Source organism: Pelobates fuscus, chromosome 3, assembly GCF_036172605.1.
Source record: "Pelobates fuscus isolate aPelFus1 chromosome 3, aPelFus1.pri, whole genome shotgun sequence".
In the NCBI taxonomy this organism is placed as follows: Eukaryota; Metazoa; Chordata; class Amphibia; order Anura; family Pelobatidae; genus Pelobates; species Pelobates fuscus.
Genome location: NC_086319.1, coordinates 405,943,090 through 405,969,531, shown reverse-complemented (window position 1 = coordinate 405,969,531; position 26,442 = coordinate 405,943,090). Strand labels below are relative to the sequence as shown.

General features: G+C 41.4%; 1 protein-coding gene across 1 annotated transcript; it reads left to right on the top strand.

Annotated features, from left to right (window-relative positions):
• Nucleotides 1–3,681: 3,681 nt before the first annotated feature.
• On the top strand, nt 3,682–23,863 carry FIS1 (fission, mitochondrial 1). The gene is made up of 5 exons (XM_063446058.1): nt 3,682–3,798; nt 21,451–21,583; nt 22,286–22,362; nt 23,031–23,136; nt 23,651–23,863. Exons 1-5 carry the CDS (start codon nt 3,754–3,756, stop codon nt 23,743–23,745), a joined length of 456 nt encoding a protein of 151 aa, XP_063302128.1. The 5' UTR covers nt 3,682–3,753; the 3' UTR covers nt 23,746–23,863.
• Nucleotides 23,864–26,442: the final 2,579 nt, after the last annotated feature.

Genomic DNA, 26,442 nt, shown 5'->3' with positions numbered 1-26,442 from the left:
CAGACCTTTAGATCAGATGTTTGCAGGGCTGAAAGTTAGCACTGCAAACAGCTCTTTAAATGCCTATAGCTAGCTTGTGGATATAGCCCTACCTGTTCTATGTTAAATTGTGTATTAATATTGTTTTTGTATTTTATTGTACCCTAATGTATCAATGCAATGTTTTGTGGACCCAGGACATACTTGAAAACAAGAGAAATCTCAATGTATCTTTCCTGGTAAAATATTTTATAAATAAATAAATAATATACATAGGCCAGCGGTGTTCAGCGCTTACACCATGGATTTAAAAATGGACACTTATTTGCACGAACACCGCTGAGCCGTCCGCCTCCTGGTTCTTATTCGTACAAATTGAACCGAACACAGGTTCATCCGGTACTTTTGTTATGTGAATGTGTTAACCCAGATAGCAATGCCATGGAGCCTATTCGTGTAATTAAAGACTTTGACTCCATCGCAATTGAACTTTGTGAATAGGATCTGAGCGCTATTCGGTAGTTTTGTGCGCTCAGATCCCAGCTATCGGGGGATATGTGACATGTCTGTGTTTTATGTATAAACTGTGACTTTTATGCCGTCCTACATAATGTGGGCTGAAACTACTGTAGGGCGGCCTAGAACACCCCTGCATACAAGCTTCCAATGTAAACACTGCATTTTCTCAGAAAATATAGTGCTTACAAGAAAAAGGCTGAAGGGAGCTGTAGCACTCACCTGAACAACCTCATTAAGCTGAAGTTGTTCAGGTGACTATAGTGTCCCTTTAATAAACTCAATACATTATATAACTCGTTCTGCCGATTTGTGCTACAATGTAATTACAGGACCCACCATTGTGACATGCTAAAAGAACTAAACTGGCTGTCGCTGGAATCCAGACACATCCTTCATCTTTCCAGCCTTGTGTTTAAGAGCTTTTCTGGGAAACTCCCACCCTACCTGAGCAGAATGCTCTCGCACCTCCTATAACCTCCAATCCAGTACCAGCGCTTTATTTAGTCTACCTCAATACAATCAGAAAGCAGCTCGATCCTCCTTTTCCTACAGAGTGTCGCAATTGTGGAACGACCTCCCGCACACTTTAAAATCTTCCCCAAGACTAAAGTCTTTTAAGTAATCCCTCTCTACATACCTCAAAACACAATGCACGTGTCATGGTTGATTATATATTTCCTACCTGTTCTATGTTAAATTGTGTATTAATATTGTTTTTGTATTTTATTGTACCCTAATGTATCAATGCAATGTTTTGTGGACCCAGGACATACTTGAAAACAAGAGAAATCTCAATGTATCTTTCCTGGTAAAATATTTTATAAATAAATAAATAATATACATAGGCCAGCGGTGTTCAGCGCTTACACCATGGATTTAAAAACGGACACTTATTTGCACGAACACCGCTGAGCCGTCCGCCTCCTGGTTCTTATTCGTACAAATTGAACCGAACACAGGTTCATCCGGTACTTTTGTTATGTGAATGTGTTAACCCAGATAGCAATGCCATGGAGCCAATTCGTGTAATTAAAGACTTTGGCTCCATCGCAATTGAACTTTGTGAATAGGATCTGAGCGCTATTCGGTAGTTTTGTGCGCTCAGATCCCAGCTATCGGGGGATATGTGACATGTCTGTGTTTTATGTATAAACTGTGACTTTTATGCCGTCCTACATAATGTGGGCTGAAACTACTGTAGGGCGGCCTAGAACACCCCTGCATACTAGGTCTGAACAGGGTTAAATCTCTGCTCACACAAGGGAGTCCAAGGTACCAATGGTTACCTGGGGTTCCCCTCTGTCTGCTGGGGCCATTTTGAGTGGCTCCAGACCTTTAGATCAGATGTTTGCATGGCTGAAAGTTAGCACTGCAAACAGCTCTTTAAATGCCTATAGCTAGCTTGTGGATATAGCCCTGCTCACAGCACGAATCCCAGGTATCACTGGATAGTCTGGATAGTAGGGCTCCTCTGAGTTTGTGGCCCCAGAGCTTTTATTGTGGTGATTGTTCTGATGGAAGCCAGTGCTCCAAGTGACTCTTTAACAAGGCATTTAAATGCCTATAGAGAGGTCACAGTGATCACACTAAGCTGTGGGTTTTTTTTTCTGGGGTGAGTGCAGCTTTGTAAATACCCTCCAGGGTCTGAATAGGCAGTGCCTCCCTGACTGTCCCCAGATGACTGGGATTGGTGCTGAGATTTGCCAACTTCACAGCACCGATCTCTGTATATTCAGATGGGAACCAAACTCATAAAGTGTAACTATGAAAACAGCCAGTAGATGGCAGCAACATACCACGATCTCCTGTGTAAAGTACAGTAAACCCATTTCTAATATCAGAATTTATATTTGCAGTGGGTTACCTGAGGGTTAGGGTTGGGGCTAGTAGTGGGGTTAGGGTTATGAATAGCTGTAGGGCTCGGTAGGATTAGTGATAAGTTATCCTTAGTGTTGGGGTACGGTTAGCTTTACAGTAAGGTAAGGGTTAATGTAAGGGTTAATTAAGGTTGGTATAGGGTTAGCATTAACTAGCAAAAGTTAATTTAGGCCCTAAACATATTAGGCATTTAACAATTTGGACTGATATGTGAATCTATTTTGCGTTCTTTTTAATTATGCACTGGATGTGTAAAAATTATTCTGAAATGTGTGTTTTTTTTTTTTACCATTGTTAGTAATTTGTTATGCAATGTTCTGTTAGGTATACATGTTAAAAGAAGCCCTTTCTATCCTTTAAAATACTATGTATAACATGTATGTGGGCACTTGAAGAGAAACCTTAAAGGGACACTCTGGTCACCATGACAACTTAATCTAAACTTTTTTTTAAATGGTTTAACTCCAAAGTGAGTGTCCAGCGCAGATCTGTGGGTCCCTCTACTGAATTTCAGCTTCAGGAAGCGCGGTGTTCTGCCAGGCAGAAGTGCCGTTGATAATCTTGAAACAGTCAGCAGACGCTCTAAGCCAATCTGTAGCTCCCCATTGATAAAAATGAAATGAAAAATGTACCTTTTTTTATCAGTGGAGAGTTACTGAATGGCTTAGACTGTCAGCTGACCGCTCTAGGACACTCAACGGCGCTTCTGCCTGACAGAACACCGCGCTTCCTGAAGCTGAAATTCAGTAGAGGGACCCACAGATCCACGCTGGAGGTTTTACTTTAGGGTTACACCATACAAGAATGTAAGAGAGTGCATGGGGGCCTCCTGGCACCATAACAACTTAATTTGGATGACGTTGTTATGGTGACCGGAGTGTCCCTATAAATTATAGTGGAACGAACCTATGGCTCATATACTAGGTTTTGCTTTGGTTCGAAAAGCGGACAACTTACTCTGTCCTTAAGGTGTTAGAGATAAGACGTGCCTGGGTTTACCTTAGTGTTGGTAAGTGAGCTTACACTTTAATGGCACCCAATAAATTATATTTAAATGATTATAGGGGTTTGGAATAATTATAACAGGTTATGACGTGTTTACAGGTTTTTTACCAATTTCCTCTGGCAACCAATGGGATCCTACCAACCAAACCCACCCAAACATGCTCGGCCCATGCCAGTAACAAAGATGGCCGCTCGGATACCGGATATTCCAGTGACTAACATGGCGGTTGCCAGTAGCTGCGCGGTCTCTCTGACTCTGGATGAGTAGGTCTGCCAGTAAGTAAGATGGCCGCCGCCGCCTCTCCCTGACGCCGGAAGTCACGCGGGGCGCGGTGTGACAATGCTGGGAGCGAGCCCGAGCTGACCGTCAGGATGGAGGCCGTGCTCAATGACCTGGTGGCCGTGGAGGATTTAATGGTGAGAACGTGACGTCACCAGAGACTTGCTGTGATCTCAGCGGCCTGGCAGTGGGGTATGACGTCACGCACCGCCCTCTTATCGCGTTTTCTGAGCTTTGTGGGTGACAGGGGGCATCTAGTGACGTCATACTCATGACCTCAGGATTTAGTTTTGGGGGCTGGCTCTACAGTTACAGTGATTACAGGCACTATGGAGGGATAGAGGAGTGTCTATCATAGAATAACCTGACCTGCCGTGTAATAACATGACCCAACGTATAATAACCTAACCCAACGTATAATAACCTGACCCGTCACATACTAACCTGACCCGTCATATAATAACCTGACCCTTCACATACTAACCTGACCCGTCGTATAATAACCTGACCCGTCGTATAATAACCTGACCCGTCACATACTAACCTGACCCGTCACATACTAACCTGACCCGTCATATAATAACCTGACCCTTCACATACTAACCTGACCCGTCGTATAATAACCTGACCCGTCGTATAATAACCTGACCCGTCACATACTAACCTGACCCGTCACATACTAACCTGACCCGTCATATAATAACCTGACCCTTCACATACTAACCTGACCCGTCGTATAATAACCTGACCCGTCATATAATAACCTGACCCGTCGTATAATAACCTGACCCGTCGTATAATAACCTGACCGGCCGTATAATAACCTGACCGGCCGTATAATAACCTGACCGGCCGTATAATAACCTGACCGGCCGTATAATAACCTGACCGGCCGTATAATAACCTGACCGGCCGTATAATAACCTGACTGGCCGTATAATAACCTGACCCGTCGTATAATAACCTGACCCGTCGTATAATAACCTGACCGGCCGTATAATAACCTGACCCGTCATATAATAACCTAACCGGCCGTATAACAACCTGACCCGTCGTATAATAACCTGACCCGTCGTATAATAACCTGACCCGTCGTATAATAACCTGACCCGTCGTATAATAACCTGACCCGTCGTATAATAACCTGACCCGTCGTATAATAACCTGACCCGTCGTATAATAACCTGACCCGTCGTATAATAACCTGACCCGTCGTATAATAACCTGACCGGCCGTATAGCAACCTGACCCGTCATATAATAACCTGACCCGTCATATAATGACCTGACCCGTCATATAATAACCTAACCGGCCGTATAACAACCTGACCCGTCGTATAATAACCTGACCCGTCGTATAATAACCTGACCCGTCGTATAATAGCCGTATAATAACCTGACCGGCCGTATAATAACCTGACCGGCCGTATAATAACCTGACCGGCCGTATAATAACCTGACCGGCCGTATAATAACCTGACCGGCCGTATAATAACCTGACCGGCCGTATAATAACCTGACCCGTCGTATAATAACCTGACCCGTCGTATAATAACCTGACCGGCCGTATAATAACCTGACCCGTCGTATAATAACCTAACCGCCGTATAATAACCTGACCCGTCGTATAATAACCTGACCCGTCGTATAATAACCTGACCCGTCGTATAATAACCTGACCCGTCGTATAATAACCTGACCCGTCGTATAATAACCTGACCCGTCGTATAATAACCTGACCCGTCGTATAATAACCTGACCCATCGTATACTAACCTGACCCATCGTATACTAACCTGACCCGCCGCATGATAGCATGACCCGTCGTATAATAGCATGACCCGTCGTATAATAGCATGACCCATCATGTACTAGCCTGACGGGCCATATAATAATAACACCGGCCGTAGAATAACCTGAACCTATTCTGAGAAATATTAGGTAACTTAAAGGGACATTATAGTCACCAGAACAACTACAGCTTAACCCGTTAACGCCGTTACGGCGTTCTATGCCGTCGCGGCTTTAAAGGGCTTTAAAGCCGTTGTGGCGGCATAGAACGCCGTAACGGCTTAAGCCCCCAGAAGATCGCAGCTACTTACCTCCGCCGCGATCCTCTTCTGGGGGGCTGCCTGACAGCCCAGGCAGCCCCCCCATGGCAAATAAGGCCCCCGGGGGCCATGTGATCGCTCTCAAAGAGCGATCACATGGCCCCCTATAGCTGGCTATGGATCTGCCAGCAGGGGGACTGTCTAAAATATTAGACAGTACCCCTGCTGGTAGGAAGAGAAAAAAAAATGTATTAAACATGTGTAAAATTAAATTAAAAGTGTGTGTATATATATATATATATATATATATATATATATATATATATATATATATATATATATATATATATATATATATATATATTATATATATATGTAACGTCATACAAAGTGTATTTTAATATTAGTATATATATTAATATTAAAATACACTTAGAATGACGTTACATATATATAATATGTATATATATTATATATATAATAGATATATACACATATATTATATATAAATACGTCTAATTACAATAATAAATAAAATAATAAAATAAATAAAATATTGAAACAAAATTTAAAATAAATTATATATGCATATGTAATTTCATTCTAACTGTATTTTGCTATTAATATATATATATTGGTAACATAATACACTTAGAATGACATTCTATATATATCTATCTATATATATAAAATGCAAATAACCGCAAATATATATATAGATAAATACATATAATTACATAAAAGATTACATTAGTATGCACGTAGAATTTAAATACCTATAAATGCATATATATTAAAATTCTACGTATATATTTAAGTCATTTTTTAACATAATTATGTCATTTGATTAATTAAAATTTGATTGACATGCCTGACAACACAGGGAGAAAGTGCAGCAAATTTAATTCACAAGCACTATATTTGACCCTGTAACTCTCCAAGACACCATAAAACCTGTACATAGGGGGTACTGTTTTACTCGGGAGACTTCGCTGAACTCAAATATTAGTGTTTAAAACTGGTAAATTTTATTAAAACAATGATATTTTAAGTAAAAGTTAAGTTTTTTGCATTTTTTTCAAACAAACGACACTTTTATGGACTATATTATTGTTGTAATATGTTTTACTGTTTTAAAACACTAATATTTGTGTTTAGTGAAGTCTCCCGAGAATAACAGTACCCCTCATGTACAGGTTTTATGGTGTTTTGGAAAGTTAGAGAGTCACATATAAGGCTTGCATTTCATTTTTTTGACATTGAAATTTGCCAGATTACTTATGTTGCCTTTGAGATTGTATGGTAGCCCAGGAATAAGAATTACCCCCATGATGGCATACCATTTGCAAAAGTAGACAACCCAAGGTATTGCAAATGGGGTATGCCCAGTCATTTTTAGTAGCCACTTAGTCACAAACACTGGCCAAATATTAGTTTTTTGCTTTTTTCACACAAAAACAAATATGAACGCTAACTTTGGCCAGTGTTTGTGACTAAGTGGCTACTAAAAAAAGACTAAACATACCCCACGTTCAATACCTTAGGTTGTCTACTTTTTCAAATGGTATGCCATTATGGGGGTAATTCTCATTCCTGGGCTACCACACTGTCTCAAAGGTAACATTACTAATCTGGCAAATTTCAATTTGAAAATGGAACGTTCTATATTTGACCCTGTAACTTTCCAAAACACCATAAAACCTGTTAATGGGGGGGTACTGTTGTACTCGTGAGACATCGCTGATTACAAATATGTGCTTTTTGTTGCAGTAAAACCTAACAGTATTATGACATGTACAGCTAAAATGTGAGGCGGAACTACAAATTAAAAAAAAAAATTAAATTTCTCACAGTTTTTTAAATTTTATTCATAATAAATTATGTTCCATATATGAATAGTTAATGATAGATTAAAGCCCTGTTTCTCCTGAACAAAATTATATATAATAAGTGTGGGTGCATATAATATGAAAGAGGGGAACTACGGGTGAACAGACATATAGCGCTAATTCCAGTTTTTGTTTACGTTTTGTTTTGATCAGAACGTGTACTATTGACTCCGTCCTGAAGGGGTTAATGTAGTTGTTCTGGTGAGTATAATCATTATATGCAGGCATTTTCATGTAAACACTGCCTTTTCAGAGAAAAGGCAGTGTTTACATTGCCCCTAGAGACACCTCCAAGTGATCTCTCCTCAGATGGCCACTGGATGTGCTTCCTAGCTCAGTGCTGCACAGTAGGCAGCCCTGCCGTTAAGTGTCTCCACGCTCTGCCCCCTTGCTGATTTTAGCCAATCCAATGCTTTCTCCATGGGAAAGCATTGGATTGGCTAAAATTGGCAATTCTGATGATGTCACAAAGGAGACGGGGCCAGTGCCGGAGGACTCGTGCGGTGCTGGAAATAAGGTGAGTTTTTACCTTTTCTAATGAAGCTAAGAGGGGAGGGGGGGGGGAGCCACCTAAATGGTGGGTTTAGCACTATTGGGTCATGAATACATGGTTGTGTTCCTGACCCTATAGTGTTCCTTTTAATAACAATGTATGCAACTAAAATCTAATTTTGACTTCGAACAAGAACAATGTATCTTATTTACACAGACTGATTGATTTCTAAACACTTTTATTGCAGTTTAAAGACACATTACTGGGAGTATTATTACTGTGGAGATCTGTTATACACTCAGGCACATTACTGGGAGTATTATTGCTGTGGAGCTCTGTTATACACTCAGACACATTACTGGGAGTATTATTGCTGTGGAGCTCTGTTATACACTCAGACACATTACTGGGAGTATTATTGCTGTGGAGCTCTGTTATACACTCAGACACATTACTGGGAGTATTATTGCTGTGGAGCTCTGTTATACACTCAGACACATTACTGGGAGTATTATTGCTGTGGAGCTCTGTTATACACTCAGACACATTACTGGGAGTATTATTGCTGTGGGGCTCTGTTATACACTCAGACACATTACTGGGAGTATTATTGCTGTGTAGCTCTGTTATACACTCCGACACATTACTGGGAGTATTATTGCTGTGGAGCTCTGTTATACACAGACACATTACTGGGAGTATTATTGCTGTGGAGCTCTGTTATACACTCAGACACATTACTGAGAGTATTATTGCTGTGGAGCTCTGTTATACACAGACACATTACTGGGAGTATTATTGCTGTGGAGCTCTGTTATACACTCAGACATATCAACAATATAGAGCACCTAGAAAAGAGGGACATTAGGGCAGAAAAGAGGGTATTGGGCCCCAAAATAGGGACTGACCCTTATAAATTGGGTAACTTGGGAGCTATGTGTTTCCTGGACTCAGCCAGCAATTCTCTAAGCAGTGGGTAGATGCATGAAATGCTCTGCCCTGCCTGTGATGTGTATGTGTAATATTACTGTGCTCCAGGAGCCACAATGACTTATCCCACTCCAAAGATCGCAAACTGCCTAGACAGGCTAACTCAAATCTCCTTGTAGCATATCAATACTACATACAAATAGTAGAGGGGCAGCAATTTTCATGTATTGCTTGTCTGTTTGAAGAAGTGAATACGGTGGATCTGCATACATGATCCAAACATACATGGCTGGTGTGATCTGTGACACCCAGGGATTAATAGGCACCCATGAATACAGTAATAGCTGAAATCTTCCCCTTTGCATGTACTTCAAAGCAATATGGGGAGTAATATTCCAAAATATCGCTTGCCCTATAGTTTAACAGTGACTTGGCAGTTTTCATGTCAGCCCCTCGGCACATCATCAATTACTGGAGTGCCCTGACCAGATTCCAAGTGCCATGTTTTTTGTTTTATTTTTGCATGGTGCTTATTTCTGGATTATGCCAAAAAGGGGGTTATAATGCTGCCCAACGACAAATGCTGACCAACGACAAATGGTTTTATTGGGATTCCAGCCCTGATTGCAAGGTCCAAATTCATGTCACATTGGGAGTGCATGGATTCCATGTGCAGTGAGGGAGCGTGTTCTGCCTTGCAGGATGTAGTCTTCAAATTGCATTGTTTTTTTAAGAGTTGCAGCAGTAAAACCAATTGACATACGCATTGCTTTTCATCCACAGACAGGGAAATAGGGGGTAGGGAGCCGGAAGTTGCTAGAATTGTGAAATTAAGCAGGATTGAATACTGAAACACTTTATTACAATATTTGCATTAGGCAATAAAACTGTATTTATGCTTCCTTTATAGGTTGCCTTTCAAGGTGTTTGGCATTATCCCAAATTATCTCCTCAATGTCATCACATCTTCGTATTCTGTGTAAATGCTTTAAATTCTCCCTTGCTTCCTCCCTCTTGTCTCATGTCCCCTTCGCAACCTTTAGATTGTAAACTCACAAACTATGTATTAAGGTCTGTAAATGTTAGATCTCGGCATTGTCCTCTATTCCTTTTGTGTTGGTTTGTCTATACTATACGGTGTGTCTTCCCCGATGTACATCACTGTGTAATATTTTGGCACGTGATAAATAATGGGGCACTGAAAGAACCATAACCACTGTTACTTATAGCGATTGTGCTGCTATGAGTGTATGGACGCCTTCTACCATATAACCAGGTCGCAGCTATTGCTGACTTGGAGAATATTTCCAAATTGTATTTGCTTACATTTTGTTGTTTTGATTGCAAATTTCTACAAACAGGTAGCGATGTAATAAAAAAGCCCATAAATAAATAAATGGTACAAAATGACAAGTGCAGGCTCATGGGAAAGAGAGCCACATTATTGCCCGTTATTAATCTTACAGGTTTATTTTTTATTAGTACACTTTATGGCAGTGATGGCGTAGCTTGTCACTAGATTGCCCATGTTGTTGTGCCAGGAGCCATGGGCAGAAGGGGATAACTCGACCTGTACGTGGTATCTTATACACACAGCTGGTCTCACTCCCAGTAACAGACCATAGACACTGTAACGGTCACCCTGTCCTAGCTCTGTCCCCTATATTCAGAGTACGACCTGTACGTGGTATCTTATACACACAGCTGGTCTCACTCCCAGTAACAGACCATAGACACTGTAACGGTTACCCTGTCCTAGCTATGTCCCCTATATTCAGATTATGACCTGTACGTGGTATCTTATACACACAGCTGGTCTCACTCCCAGTAACAGGCCATAGACACTGTAACGGTCACCCTGTCCTAGCTCTGTCCCCTATATTCAGAGTACGACCTGTACGTGGTATCTTATACACACAGCTGGTCTCACTCCCAGTAACAGACCATAGACACTGTAACGGTTACCCTGTCCTAGCTATGTCCCCTATATTCAGATTATGACCTGTACGTGGTATCTTATACACACAGCTGGTCTCACTCCCAGTAACAGGCCATAGACACTGTAACGGTCACCCTGTCCTAGCTCTGTCCTCTATATTCAGAGTTAGACCTGTACGTGGTATCTTATACACACAGCTGGTCTCACTCCCAGTAACAGACCATATACACTGTAACGGTCACCTTGTCCTAGCTCTGTCCCCTATATTCAGAGTTAGACCTGTACGTGGTATCTTATACACACAGCTGGTCTCTCTCCCAGTAACAGACCATAGACACTGTAACGGTCACCCTGTCCTAGCTCTGTCCCCTATATTCAGAGTTAGACCTGTACGTGGTATCTTCTAAACACAGCTGGTCTCACTCCCAGTAACAGACCATAGACACTGTAACGGTCACCCTGTCCTAGCTCTGTCCCCTATATTCAGAGTTAGACCTGTACATGGTATCTTATACACATAGCTGGTCTCTCTCCCAGTAACAGACCATAGACACTGTAACGGTCACCCTGTCCTAGCTCTGTCCCCTATATTCAGAGTTAGACCTGTACGTGGTATCTTATACACACAGCTGGTCTCACTCCCAGTAACAGGCCATAGCCACTGTAACGGTCACCCTGTCCTAGCTCTGTCCCCTATATTCAGAGTTAGACCTGTACGTGGTATCTTATACACACAGCTGGTCTCACTCCCAGTAACAGGCCATAGCCACTGTAACGGTCACCCTGTCCTAGCTCTGTCCCCTATATTCAGAGTTAGACCTGTACGTGGTATCTTATACACACAGCTGGTCTCACTCCCAGTAACAGACCATAGACACTGTAACGGTCACCCTGTCCTAGCTCTGTCCCCTATATTCAGAGTACAACCTGTACGTGGTATCTTATACACACAGCTGGTCTCACTCCCAGTAACAGGCCATAGCCACTGTAACGGTCACCCTGTCCTAGCTCTGTCCCCTATATTCAGAGTACGACCTGTACGTGGTATCTTATACACACAGCTGGTCTCACTCCCAGTAACAGACCATAGACACTGTAACGGTCACCCTGTCCTAGCTCTGTCCCCTATATTCAGAGTACGACCTGTACGTGGTATCTTATACACACAGCTGGTCTCACTCCCAGTAACAGGCCATAGACACTGTAACGGTCACCCTGTCCTAGCTCTGTCCCCTATATTCAGAGTTAGACCTGTACGTGGTATCTTATACACACAGCTGGTCTCACTCCCAGTAACAGACCATAGACACTGTAACGGTCACCCTGTCCTAGCTCTGTCCCCTATATTCAGAGTACGACCTGTACGTGGTATCTTATACACACAGCTGGTCTCACTCCCAGTAACAGACCATAGACACTGTAACGGTCACCCTGTCCTAGCTCTGTCCCCTATATTCAGAGTTAGACCTGTACGTGGTATCTTATACACACAGCTGGTCTCACTCCCAGTAACAGGCCATAGCCACTGTAACTGTCACCCTGTCCTAGCTCTGTCCCCTATATTCAGAGTTAGACCTGTACGTGGTATCTTATACACACAGCTGGTCTCACTCCCAGTAACAAACCATAGACACTGTAACGGTCACCCTGTCCTAGCTCTGTCCCCTATATTCAGAGTTAGACCTGTACGTGGTATCTTATACACATAGCTGGTCTCTCTCCCAGTAACAGACCATAGACACTGTAACGGTCACCCTGTCCTAGCTCTGTCCCCTATATTCAGAGTTAGACCTGTACGTGGTATCTTATATACACAGCTGGTCTCACTCCCAGTAACAGGCCATAGACCCTGTAATGGTCACCCTGTCCTAGCTCTGTCCCCTATATTCAGAGTACGACCTGTACGTGGTATCTTATACACACAGCTGGTCTCACTCCCAGTAACAGACCATAGACACTGTAACGGTCACCCTGTCCTAGCTCTGTCCCCTATATTCAGAGTACGACCTGTACGTGGTATCTTATACACACAGCTGGTCTCACTCCCGGTAACAGACCATAAACACTGTAACGGTCACCCTGTCCTAGCTCTGTCCCCTATATTCAGAGTTTGTGAGACACACATGTAGGAGTTAGTCACACTTTTCTATATGTATATTCTTTTTTAAAGAGTCATGGAGGCAGTATATCTAGCAATTAATATAGAACATTCAAGTATCAGGTATTTTTTATTGAGCTATTAGACAAATTGATGATAAATAAAATACCACATTGAAACAACAGTTTTGCTTTATTGAAGGGCTGTGTTCGTACTTGTGTTTCTCTCTCTCGACTTTTAAATATTGTTTCTTTTGAAGTTGTTTAGTTTTTCATTCTGGGCTTGCCCGTTGTTTACCTTTTTTGATGTATATGAAATGCCACTTTCACTTGGTATATCGAGGTATTAAAACACCCGATTTTGTTTTGGATTTTTTTGTGTGCATGTCATTTTTTGAACCCACAGGATTTATTTTTTTGTAACCTCTTTTGTTGGCTAACTCCTTGGAAAATGTAGATAAAGTGGATGTACAGAGCTGTCACCCACCGGCTCTGAGCCCCCATTGGACTACATCCTATGTTGTAGTGTATTTGCCCAGTGATTGCAGCATGTAAGAGCATGTTACAATTATAGAATAGACAAGTTTCTATTTATATGAATTTTGGGTGATCGGCAATTGATCCAATTCCTGCAACTTCTAAAGCGCCATATAGACGAATCACAAAATAACTTTTCCATCTCTGAAATTAAGATCTGTTTTATGGGCATTTTAATTATTAGATAATCAAGCTAGTACCCAGTGAATTTTTTTTAATTGGTGTTCTTTTAACCTAAATTGGGATCATCGTTTAATGAGGTCCTGCAGTGTGTGTATTGCTCTATATTACATAACTCAGGAAAGGGACAGTCCACTGCCCAAATGCAAAATAAATAAAAATAACTGTTTAGTTGATATACCCCCAAATGAAACTTTCATGCATTTAAATATGTATTTTTGCAAAACCTGCAGTACTCTTGTCTGCAGTTTCTGCAAGCACTCGTCTTCTAACCCCGCCCAGGCTTTCTATGATTGTCCAATCACAGACTTTCCAATGTAGCTCAATGAGAAGTCTTTGTAAGTCGGGGTCTCTGGGCAGTTGCTGCCTGTTAAAGTCAGCTGCAAAGAGCTAACGAAACCAGGAAGTAACAGGACCAGTTATCTGATTGAAAGCCAAAGGGGTGTAACCCGTTTAATTTATAAAAGTGTCAATTTCTATTGAAAACTGCACTTTTTGCAAAATGGAAAAAAAAGACACACTTTTCACACACAAAGCTTTTCAGCAAGATAAAGTTGTTTAGGGGTCTGGAGTGACCCTTTGACTAAGTAGTTGATTAATGGGCCCTCGAGCTAGCGCCGAGTACATATTTTAAGTCCCTAACATAAAGGATAAGCACCAAAACAGAGTTACAGTGGTTATTTACATAATTGGTTTACTAAAAAGCCAAATTCATCTCTACTTGGTTGATTAATTGGCTTTTCAAGGTCCTGTGCTTACAAAACGTCATGCAAACACACAATGTCTTTTCACAGAGACTATATCTACGGCAGCGAATTACTGTTTGAATAAGTCAGCCGACGGTCTGTTTGGTATAATTGATGATATCGCTAATAAAGGGGTTTCATGTTTAGTGACCCAGTTAGTGTATTTGTTCTTCATTACTCGGTGTAAGTGTGTTGGAAGGATCTCTATTGTGTCATTATGTACATGTGCGGTGGTTTTTGAATAGTGTTACCTTTCATCACCTCCTAATCTCTAAGCATTGGATTGTTTACTCCTCGCCCACACTAACAAAAACACAGCAACAACGACCATCAACATACTGCCGAAGTGTCCCATGGTAGGAGAGACAGTCCCTATTTTGGATTTTTTTTTTTTTCTCCTATCCTTCTTGTGCTCTACAGTTGCCAACTTTTGTCCTAATAGAATCTGTTGGATCGTTTTTGTGTGTGCCACAGCACTTGTTTAACCTAGCTACTGAATGGGACTATTTGCAACCCAGTCCGAGTGGCTCCATGGAGGGCTATTCATTTGTTTTCAGCTTGCGCGATCCCTAATCTGTTTCTATAACCGTTTCACTTTGAACATTAAGATATATTTCAGTGGCACAGTTCTTTACATAGAAACATAGAATGTGACGGCAGATAAGAACCATTCGGCCCATCTAGTCTGCCCAATTTTCTAAATACTTTCATTAGTCTCTGGCCTTATCTTATAGTTAGGATAGCCTTATGCCTATCCCACGCATGCTTAAACGCTTTAGACTTTGCAGTGCATGCTTTGACTCGTATGGGGCAGTATGGGTTCATGCTACGCTGTAAAATAGCAGCTGTAATTAATGCAGCACTTTCCTGGACGTGATGTTGCAGGAGATCAGAGTGCAATTCTGCCCCCCTAGCTAACACCATTCTCAGACATTTACAAATGACAACAGCTTATTAAAGGGACAATATAGTCACCAGAACAACTACAGTTTAATGTATTTGTTCTGGTGAGTATAATGGCTCCCTTCAGGCATTTTCACATAAACACTGCCTTTTCAGAGAAAATGCAGTGATTACATTGACCTTAAGGACACCTCCAAGTGGCCACTCCTCAGATGGCCACTTGAGGGGCTTTCTGGCTCAGGGCTGCACAGTAAGCATCACTGCCGTTCAGCAGGTCGCTGAGTTTTCCTCATAGACATGCATTGATTCAATGCATGTCTATGAGGAGGTGCTGATTGGCCAAAACAGCATCTGGCACCGCCCCCTTGCTGATTTTAGCCAATCCAATGCTTTCCCCATGGGAAAGCATTGGATTGGCTAAAAATATGCAATTTTGATGTCATCGGTGGAGAGCTGAAAATAAGGTGAGTTTTAACCCATTCTGAAGGGGTGGGGGGCAAGCCACCTAAATGGTGGGTTTTCACTATAGGGTCAAGAATACATGTTTGTGTTCCTGACCTTATAGTGATCCTTTAATACTTTTCAGTTATAAATTCTGCACTTCCTCTATGGGAACAGCAGATGGCGATAGTGGATAGCTTAGTTGCAGTGCAAACTTTATTTTTTATTTAGAGAATATTATTTTTTAAATTGTGCTGTAATTTGAGATTAATTTTAAAGGACCACTCTAGTGCCAGGAAAGCATACTCGTTTTCCTGGCACTAGAGTGCCCTGAGGGTGCCCCCACCCTCAGGGACCCCCTCCCGCCCGGCTCTGGAAAGGGGAAAGGGGTAAAAACTTACCTTTTTCCAGCACTGGGCGGAGAGATCTCCTCCTGCTCTCCTCCTCCGATCCTCCTCTTCTCCTCCCCGTCGGCTGAATGCGCACGCGCGGCAAGAGCTGCGCGCGCATTCAGCCGGTCACATAGGAAAGCATTCACAATGCTTTCCTATGGACGCTGGCGTGCTCTCACTGTGAAAATCACAGTGAGAAGCACGCAAGCGCCTCTAGCGGCTGTCAATGAGACAGCCACTAGAGGACATAGGGGGAAGGCTTAACCCATTCATAAACATAGCAGTTTCTCTGAAACTGCTATGTTTATGAAAAAATGGGTTAACCCTAGAAGGACCTGGCACCCAGACCACCTCTAAGCTGAAGGTGGTCCTTTAATATTTTACACTTTTCTTTTGACTTGGCATGTAAATATTTGTCCTCTCCTCCCTAGCGCATTGCAGGTGGTGACAAATGGAGGTACATTACCTCCATTATAACAATCCCTCATTGGATTATTTATTCATTTTTTTTTTTACTTTTTTGAACGGACACTATAGTCACCAGAACAACTACAGCTTATTGAATTTGTTCTGCTGAGTAGAATCATTACCTTCAGGCTTTTTGCAGTACACACGGTCTTTTCTGAGAAAATGCAGTGCTTACATTACAGCCTAGTGATAACGTCACTGGCCACTCCTCAGATGGCTGTTAGAGATCCTTCCTGGGCCATGGCTGCCTAAAATGCATCCAAACATTCAGTATCTCCTCCCTCTGCATGCAGACACTGAACTTTCCTCATAGAGATTCATTGATTCAATTCATCTCTATGAGGAGATGCTGATTGACCAGGGCTGTGTTTGAATTGTGCTGGCTTTGCCCCTGATCTGCCTCTTTGTCAGTCTCAGCCAATCCTATGGAGAAGCATTGTGATTGGACCAGGCTACCACTTCTGCTGATGTCAGTAGGCAGTGGGCAGGTCTAAAGGAAACCGTGACAATGCAAGCAGCTCCAGACTTGAAAACAAGTAAGATTTCTATATTTATGGCTGCATGAGGGGCCCAGGGGGGCTAGATGGTGGTTTTAACCCTATAGGGTCAGGAATACATGTTTGTGTTCCTGACTCTATAGTGCTCCTATAATGTGGCAGCTGGTTAGCGATTGCTGGCAAGCTGCCATATAATTAACCCTTGCACTGCTAAAAAAAATGTAAATCTATTTTCCCTCTGACTGCTAGCGCTGCTGGACGGCGATTCGTTTGGATTTTCTATATTTATATTAATTCGGGCTTGATTTCCACTGTCTGATGAAGTTCGATCCGATTTGGACCAAATTCGTGTCCATTTGGGAACTTGAATTATAAAATCGAACATTGATGACTTTGCAGCCGAATTATTTTTCCCCATTGTGTTCTGGCCCAGAATAACCCTGGTGGTTTTGCTCTAGAGAAAGAGGAATTTTTTTTTTTTTTTGCTGGGTCAGTAAAATCAACCTGGATGCATTTCAGATTTTTTTATTTTTTTTATTCTTATTACCATGGTAACTGCATTATCATCGCGGTTGTAAGGGCGGAGCAAACCTGTCTAGATAGGAGTATACAAGTTGCGTAGGAATGTGCATGAAATATTTATAGTGCACCCTGTATTGAAATGGCTTTTATATTCTTTTTTTTTTTTCTGCAAATTTGTTCGGCTGTAATAGAGAATGAATTGGGATCTCTTTGTACCATAATCTGGATCACTAGTAGTTATGGAATTTGCCCTTTTTAACACCTAACAAATTAATGAAAGGAGTGGTTATATGGTGTTACTATTTTCTTTTATGTAACTCTCAGATTGGTGGGGTGTGTGGTTAAACAGTACCTTCTCAGGGCCATCACAATAGTTGATTAAAGGAACTTGCACTCCATTTTCACAAGCCATGTAAAATAACAAATGTTCTTCTTAGTTGATGATTAACAGTATGAATAATGTGTAACGTTTAGACTTTAAGATAAGACGTTTTCACCTTACGTTTGGCAATTGATTGAAAGGACTTTCAATCGATATTTCCACTGGATGGCTCCATGCTATTCTCTGTAGCCTGAACTCCACAAGCGCTGGCCAGCCGTCTGAGCTGTAGCCTGGCCTTGGCGGCTTTCTTTAGCCTGAACACGGAACCCCTCAGCCCACCATAGCCTGAACACTGAAACACTCCATAGACTGCTTCTCAAACCCTGCAGCTCTTTTTATACTGAACACCCAATCATGTCCCCCTCTGTAGGTCAAAATCTGAACCCTGCATCTTTATGTACAAAAAATCAGCAGGACATTTCTTTCTAGGTATAAAACGCAGAAGGTAGCAGATGTCACTTTAATAAGAAGCCATGATAATTTCAGATTTCACCTGACATTGTTACTCTGTGCTGAACATTCAGTTTCAGTGTGGTTATATGGCAATGCTCAGAGGGCCATTTCTGTATTTTGGGTGCTGAATGTGCTGTTTTGTGGGCTGATAAACCGTTCCACCTCTTGTTCCTCTTCTTTGTCTTTAGCACCCACAGAAGTCAACATGGCGGCCTGCCCTCGTCTTGTGTGCTGTTGCTAAGTGCATGTCTTCTCGCTGTGTATACAGATGGGAGTCCTCTTGCCAGATCCTTGTGTACAGACACTTGTCAGAAGATTGTGTAAACAGTTTGGTTTGGATCATAACACGCCAGTTAGTCAGACTGATGACACATATTTACAGTTCTGTACAGGCATTAACCATTTTAGTGCCAGCTTAGTGTTCCAGCCATGCTACGTGTATCGGATCACCTGGTACCCCGACTGGGCAACAACGCCAAGGACCGCTTCCTAGCTGCAACAGTGGGTACAACCTCAGTCAAGACTCGGCTGGGGTCCTGGAACCGCCACCTCCTTCCTGGGACTGAATGGGGAATTAGCTCTAGTCCTTACAAGGACTTTCCCCGTTGACTCTCGTGCAAGCTGGAACAGCAGACACAGGAGCAATTCTTCTTTCCCTCCAATAACAGGACGACACACAGTTTTGGAGTGTAAGCTGGAATAGCCGTTTAATGGAGGCACACTGCCTTTTATACAAGTTTCCCAACAAGGTTGACGTCCAGGTGGACCTTGTTGGGCACAGGACACAAAGTATACAAGCCAATCAAAACAATGTAACCATGACCGACACTCCCACATACAGTACACAATCCCTCCCCTCTGCCTCTGATACAATTAAGGTAGATAATACAATAACTTAATTATCACTAGACAGAAAAAACACATTTTTATAAAGTCCAATAAGTACGCCAAAATACAACATATCCCCATACAAGTCACATCCTAATAGCCCTGATCTGGGTGAACAACATGTCCAAAAATCACCCAGATCAGAGCAGGAGTTCAGGAAATTCCTGGAAGTCTCTTTTTGACCGACTGCACGCATGGTTTCATGCCCAAAACCGTTCCAGAGATTCAATGCTTGCGGCCAGTCTAGTTCGGTAGTTTGCAAATGAACAAACTACCGAACAGAGTCAATAGTCTTATCCTGGAGCTTGTTCCCTTCATCCAGACGAATGATCTCACCGAAAACCCTTCTAAGCTAAATAGAAATGAATGCAGGCGATGATGGAAGTCCAGCGGTGTTCGGGAGTTTCTGTATCCGATTTCAGTTCCTTGAGATTCATGCCCAAACATCACTGCCTGCATTAATGCGAACAAGATGGCCGCCACCTCGTGCTTGTTCATAGGAATTCTGGCTACCCAGACGAACAATCAGAACACTGTGGTGATCAACGTTCCAAGTTGTTAATAGGTGTTAAGCTCCAGGGTGGTCTCTGTTTGTGCGGTTGTTCGGTAAACGAACCATATAGCCCTAATGGCACGAACAGAGCCTGTTTGAAGTATATTAGCCACTTCTATTGCAGGGGCCATAGTCACAGGGTAAAAGGCTGGAAAGTAGTCCCCTCTAAGAACTTGTGGCAAACACACTTGGGTTAACACTTACACTCTGAGCAGACTGTCTATAACATCTATCGTATTCATTCTGTAATGCCCAAATGATCCCATTCCTTTTACATAACTAACTGTACTGTGTGCATTTTAACCATTTTCCTATTGTTTTGTAGCCCTGTTATGTATAACATGTTTTGTGTTTTCTGAACGTTTGTGTCAATCCCTTTTCTGTCTGTACATTTTTAAACTAGTTTTGCTGTGTGCGTTCTAATGCCATCATGCTCTCCCATACCCATGCTAACCATTCTGTGTTGTGAATACTGCCTTGGCCATGCTAATAAATAGGGCATTTTATAATATCAATACTAATCATTCTTTGACTAGTCCTACTGTAATGTGCATTCTAAACATTCTGCAATGCCCATTCTATCCATTCCGCTGTGTGCATTCTAAACATTCTGTGATGCCCATTCTATCCATTCCACGGTGTGCATTCTAAACACTCTGCAATGCCCATTCTAGACCTTCCACTGTGTGCATTCTAAACACTCTGCAATGCCCATTCTAAACATTCTGTGATGCCCATTCTAGCCATTCCACTGTGTGCATCATGCTAAACACTCTGTGATGCCCATTCTAGACATTCCACTGTGTGCATTCTAAACATTCTGTGATGTCCATTCTATCCATTCCACTGTGTGCATCATTCTAAACACTCTGCGATGCCCATTCTAAACATTCTGTGATGCCCATTCTATCCATTCCACTGTGTGCATCATTCTAAACACTCTGTGATGCCCATTCTAGACATTCCACTGTGTGCATTCTAAACATTCTGCATTGCCCATTCTATCCATTCCACTGTGTGCATTCTAAACATTCTGTGATGCCCATTCAATGCATTCTAAGCATTCTGTGATGCCCATGCTATCTATTATTCTGTATGCATTCTAATCATTCTTTGTAGCCATTCTCCATTGCCTGTTCTAGCCATTCTACCGCTTGCATTCTAATCTTTCTGCATTTCTCGTTTTGTGCATTCTAATTATTCTGTAATGCCCATTCTAGCAATTTTGCTGAATGCATCATACGCATTGCACAATAACCACTGTGTACTTTCTTTAGTGCACATTTGATCAATTCAGCTGTGTAACTTTGATTTTTGTCTCACCCTCTTTAACTTTTGGGGATGAGCCAGTTGGTGCCGAGCACAGTAACCTTTCAATGAATCTTGTGTTTTGTATTTTGTGCGTATTAATCAATGTGGTCTTGTTACAGAGGTTTGAGAAGAAGTATCTGGCTGAACTCTCCTCTGGCTCCTTGACAAAGGGCACTCAGTTTGAATATGCCTGGTGTCTGATACGCAGCAAGTACAACGATGATATCCGCAAAGGCGTTGTGCTGCTTGAAGGTGAGGTACTAATTCTAAACTCCTTCTGTAATGTGATATGGCGCATATTTAATGTGTCGGGTGTTCCTTCATAAAACACGTTCTTGCATTTAAACGACAAATCTAACTTGATAACCGTCCCCTGCCTGGACTCTTCGTTGTAAATTGATTGGAAGCCAGTGAATGCCGTAACAGACTGTGGCCAGACACAGAGTGTGACAGCCATACTAGTACTGTGCATAGAGTGCCGAGCTGTGCACCTTTACTGGGTGTTTAACTGTTTGGACAAACTCATAGAACCTGATTGAATTTCTTTAACACTGATTTAGCAGCACACACAAAATGGAAAGTATGCTAAACCATAGATTATCAGTGTAGTAATAACCCTTTCCTAGCACCCCTGGATATTTTACTAGCAAAGTGTAATCCTCTCACTGCCATTGTTAGAGCGAACAGTCACAGGAGGCAGGCAAGCTCGTACAGAGTGCACTAAAACAAGTCTGAACATCACAGGTGTACAGTCTTCCTGAAAATCATTCTTTGTTTCCTCTTTGCATTAATCTTGCTGTATGAACAGGTTAGGAAGTCCTATAGTTGAAACCGTTTCACATAGTTGTACAAGTTATCTATAATGAGAATATGCTTAATGTTTAATGCTGTTCATTTGATTAATAAGGATGAATAGATTTTATAATATCATTTGGTTTTGTTTTCCTTCCATAGATCTTTTACCAAAGGGAAGTACAGACGAGCAGCGGGATTATCTATTTTACCTTTCTACGGCACATTACAGGTTAAAAGTGAGTAATATTATCTATCCTGCATTCAGTGCAGCTTTATATTATGAAATGCAACCAAAGATATCTTTGCTTATTTCACTTGATACTTAAGGAGGAAGCGCCTCTAGTAGCGGTCAGGAAGATATATAGCATGTTTTAAATTGTAGGGTTATAATGGCAGGAAAACTTCATTGAAATGACATTGTCTGGGTGACTATAGTGGTCCTTTAAGAGAGTCTGGATTATAAATCTGAACCTGCTTACCCCACATGTACCTTCACATTCCTGATATCGTATACAAGTATCTGGTTGTATAAAGGGGGGCTCACTGTGGTTATGTTGACGGGGGGATTTATATCCGTTCAATATATTATACTGCTTTGAGTGCTCTTTTAATGTGACGCTGTTATTATAAATTGTGTGTGCATCTTCTTATAGAGCTTTACAATACTACTCTTACCATTTTAAATCCTATTCAATGGCCCTTTATAAAACTCTGTAAAAGATTTCAAGTCTTGGGCATGATAGGCAAACAGCATCACAGCGTTCATTGGACCTCTGTGATCTACACCAACAACTCTCTTTTGTGCCGCTAATATATAAATATATTGTAGCATCTTCTATATGTGTGTAAATTTGTTATACACTCTGTATGCAATGCTTACTCTCCTCTCTGCTGACTTTCCCAGGAGTATGAAGAAGCTCTGAAATACGTCCGAACTCTTCTTAAGAAAGAACCAAAGAACTCGCAGGCCAGGGAATTGGAGAAAATAATTGAAAAAACCATGCAGAAAGGTGAGAGATGAAACGTGTGCACATATTGCGGTCAGAACCCTACAAAGCATTGACCTCTGTATTAAATTCAAATCCGTTTCATGGTTCAGAATGGTTTTGCTGTTGTACTTTCCACAGTGGGGGAAAATAAACTCACACTCTACCTGCTTGGGGTCCCCGTTCTTGTTTGCTGTCGGTGGCCCTTTGTGTTAATAGGTCTCTCCCGTACCATTTCCATCTTAGACAATCTGGAGAGTCTCTTAAACTGACTCTGTCATGGCTATACACCTTTATTGTGGTCACTCTCCCCTCCCGCCACACTTACAGACATAACTATAAACCTTTATCACAGTCACTGCAAACTAGTTACTGAACACTCCAGCATTACAAGTATACGTTTTTATTTGTAATGCTGGTACTGTAGCATTCTGGTAAGGGACATGCAAAATATAGACCAAATCCTCTACCAGCTTGCCAGGCAGTAGATACTTCACATGATTATAAACTATTTTAACTCTTTGTTTTTGTTTTTTAGATGGACTCGTTGGTATGGCTATTGTCGGCGGGATGGCTCTTGGAGTTGCCGGACTAGCTGGCCTCATCGGTTTGGCTATTTCCAAATCCAAATAAATGTATTTGACTTCCCCCCACCCCCCAATGTTTTGCCTTATTTTGCACAGATTAACCCTGTAACCCAAACTAACATTTTCCTAATTTAAAGAGAAATAAAAATATTATGCTTCTGTTATTTAAACTACTCAAAATTAGCTCATTTTATGGTTTAATGAAAATAATTATCTCCATTCTGTAACATTTAATCTTTTTCTAACAAACCACCATTGAAATTTGAGTGATTTTCATCTGATTTATGCAATACAAATATCCTAATTCGGTATTTCTCTTTATTGGCGTTTTGTTTTATAGAGTTTCTTTACTTTTCAGTTATTAGGTTTTTTTTTGTTTTGTTTTTTTAAATTTATTTAATTTTCATGCAGACTGTTCAGCTTTTTGGCTCCTTGATTGACTTTTACATTTTGAACACAGGGATAAAACTCTATTTTACACTTTCTCCATGTTTTCTACTTATAATATTGTTTTTCTATTGCATTTATGTGTTTTTAGACTATACCGAATGCTATATATTTTTTCATTGAATGAGCTGTATATTATTAATTGCCAGATATGTTTATATAATACGTAATATATTACATTTTGGTAAATACGTTTTCCTGGCCACACTGCCAGCAGAGCTGTAGATTGCAATATATTTTACTATTTTATTTTATTTTTCGCTGGGTAGCATTTGCAGAGATTTTTGGGCATATTTAATCCCCTCCCCATTGCAAAAAAAACACCATGATACATATTGCCTGCTACTTCTTTCTTATGCTTTACCCACTCCAGGGGGACACTGATCTAACCAATCAGTGTCTTGTCCCTAGGAATGCTGGAAACATGCTAAACGGGTATGGCTGACAGATATACACATCCACAGTTGGATCATTGCAACACCCTGATGAGTCTGATCAGTGTGATGGTGCAGAGCGGGCTCCGGTGTCGGGTTTCTCGCACCTGTTGCTGCACTAAGATGCCCTGTTTCTGTCAGTAGAAACGGAGATGGGTGGGTAGGAGGCAGAACAAACTCTCCTAGCTGAAAGGGGTGCCCAGCAATGCATTCTGACCAAGTTTATACTAAGTTTATGAATGTTTATTACATACTTTGCAAAATTTTGCTTGCTTTATTTTGGTTTGTATTGCTGTCAAGTGATGCATGTCCCTTCTAAGTACACTGATATTTTGGGTAAGAGTTATTTGTTTGCCATGAATCACAAGCATTGAGTCCCTAATTCAAATTACCCTTTCCACCTTTTAATATTTTGAGAATTACAGTAAAAAACCCGCTTTCCGTAGTAAGAGCTCAGTAGTCTCTTTTGCCAATTCAGTGCAGACTGGATCCCAGGGATAACTCTGCATTTTGTTACTCTGCAACCAATAATCTGGGTAATTCCATCAAAGGTCCAGGATGTGTATGGAACTAGCAAAATCTTAAAGGACCACTTTAGGCACCCAGACCACTTCAGCTTAATGAAGTGGTCTGGGTGCCTGGTCCAGCTAGCTTTTACCCTTTTTTTTTTTTTTAAACATGGCAGTTTCACAGAAACTGCTATGTTTATACTGAGGGTTAAGCCAGCCTCCAGTGGCTGTCTCATTGACAGCCGCTAGAGGCGCTTGCGTGCTTCTCACTGAAAATCACAGTGAGAAGACGCCAACGTCCATAGGAAAGCATTGCAAATGCTTTCCTATGCGACCGGCTGAATGCGCGCGCGGCTCTTGCCGCGCATGCGCATTCAGCCGATGACGGCGCGAGGAAGGAGGAGAGGAGGAGGAAAGCTCCCCGCCCGGCGCTGGAGAAAGGTAAGATTTTAACCCCTTCCTCTCTCCAGAGCTCGGCGGGAGGGGGTCCCTGAGGGTGGGGGCAAACGAGTATGTTTTCCTGGCACTATAGTGGTCCTTTAATGTTTCCTTCCTGGTAAAAACTTTATTGGTGTTGTAAGAAATTCTGAATTTTTGATTTTGTTTTTTGCTGTTTCATGAATAAGATTCTCTTAAAACCTGACTTCATGTACTACGTAGGATTTTGGGGGTTTTCATTTTTGACAAAAACCTTTTATATACAGGTGATACTCGAAAAATTAGAACATCGTGCAAAAGTTAATTTATTTCAGTAATGCAACGTAAAAGGGGAAACTAATATGAGATAGACGCATTACATGCAAAGCAAGATAGTTCAAGCCATGATTTGTTATAAGTGTTATAAGTGATTATGGCTTACAGCTCATGAAAACCCCAAATCCACAATCTCAGTAAATTAGAATATTGTGAAAAGGTGCAATATTCTAGGCTCACAGTGTCCCACTCTAATCAGCTAAGCATCTTCACAATTTTTGCTGCACCAGGATAAAAGAAGGTGGATGGTCATTAGGTTGTCCCAGATTAAATATGTGTTGAATTGGTTCTAAAATGGTTAGTCAACCCAAAAATAACAATGTTAGGAGATAAATGCCCTCCCTGCCTGGAGAATACCTTTTGGTGACCCGTCAACCAGCTCTCAGGCCCAGAGTCTATGTTGGTAAATCATATTGCTTTTCATATGATCTCTGCCATAGGAGTTCTAAAATAGTCACTAAAGACCATGGAATATAAATCTAATCTAAATGTATGTGTAAATATGTACAACTTCTAGAATTACATAGTGCCAAGTGATGGCCAATATCTCCAGAGTAATAGAAGCATGTTACTGCAGTAACTTAGAGCCTATATTTAATT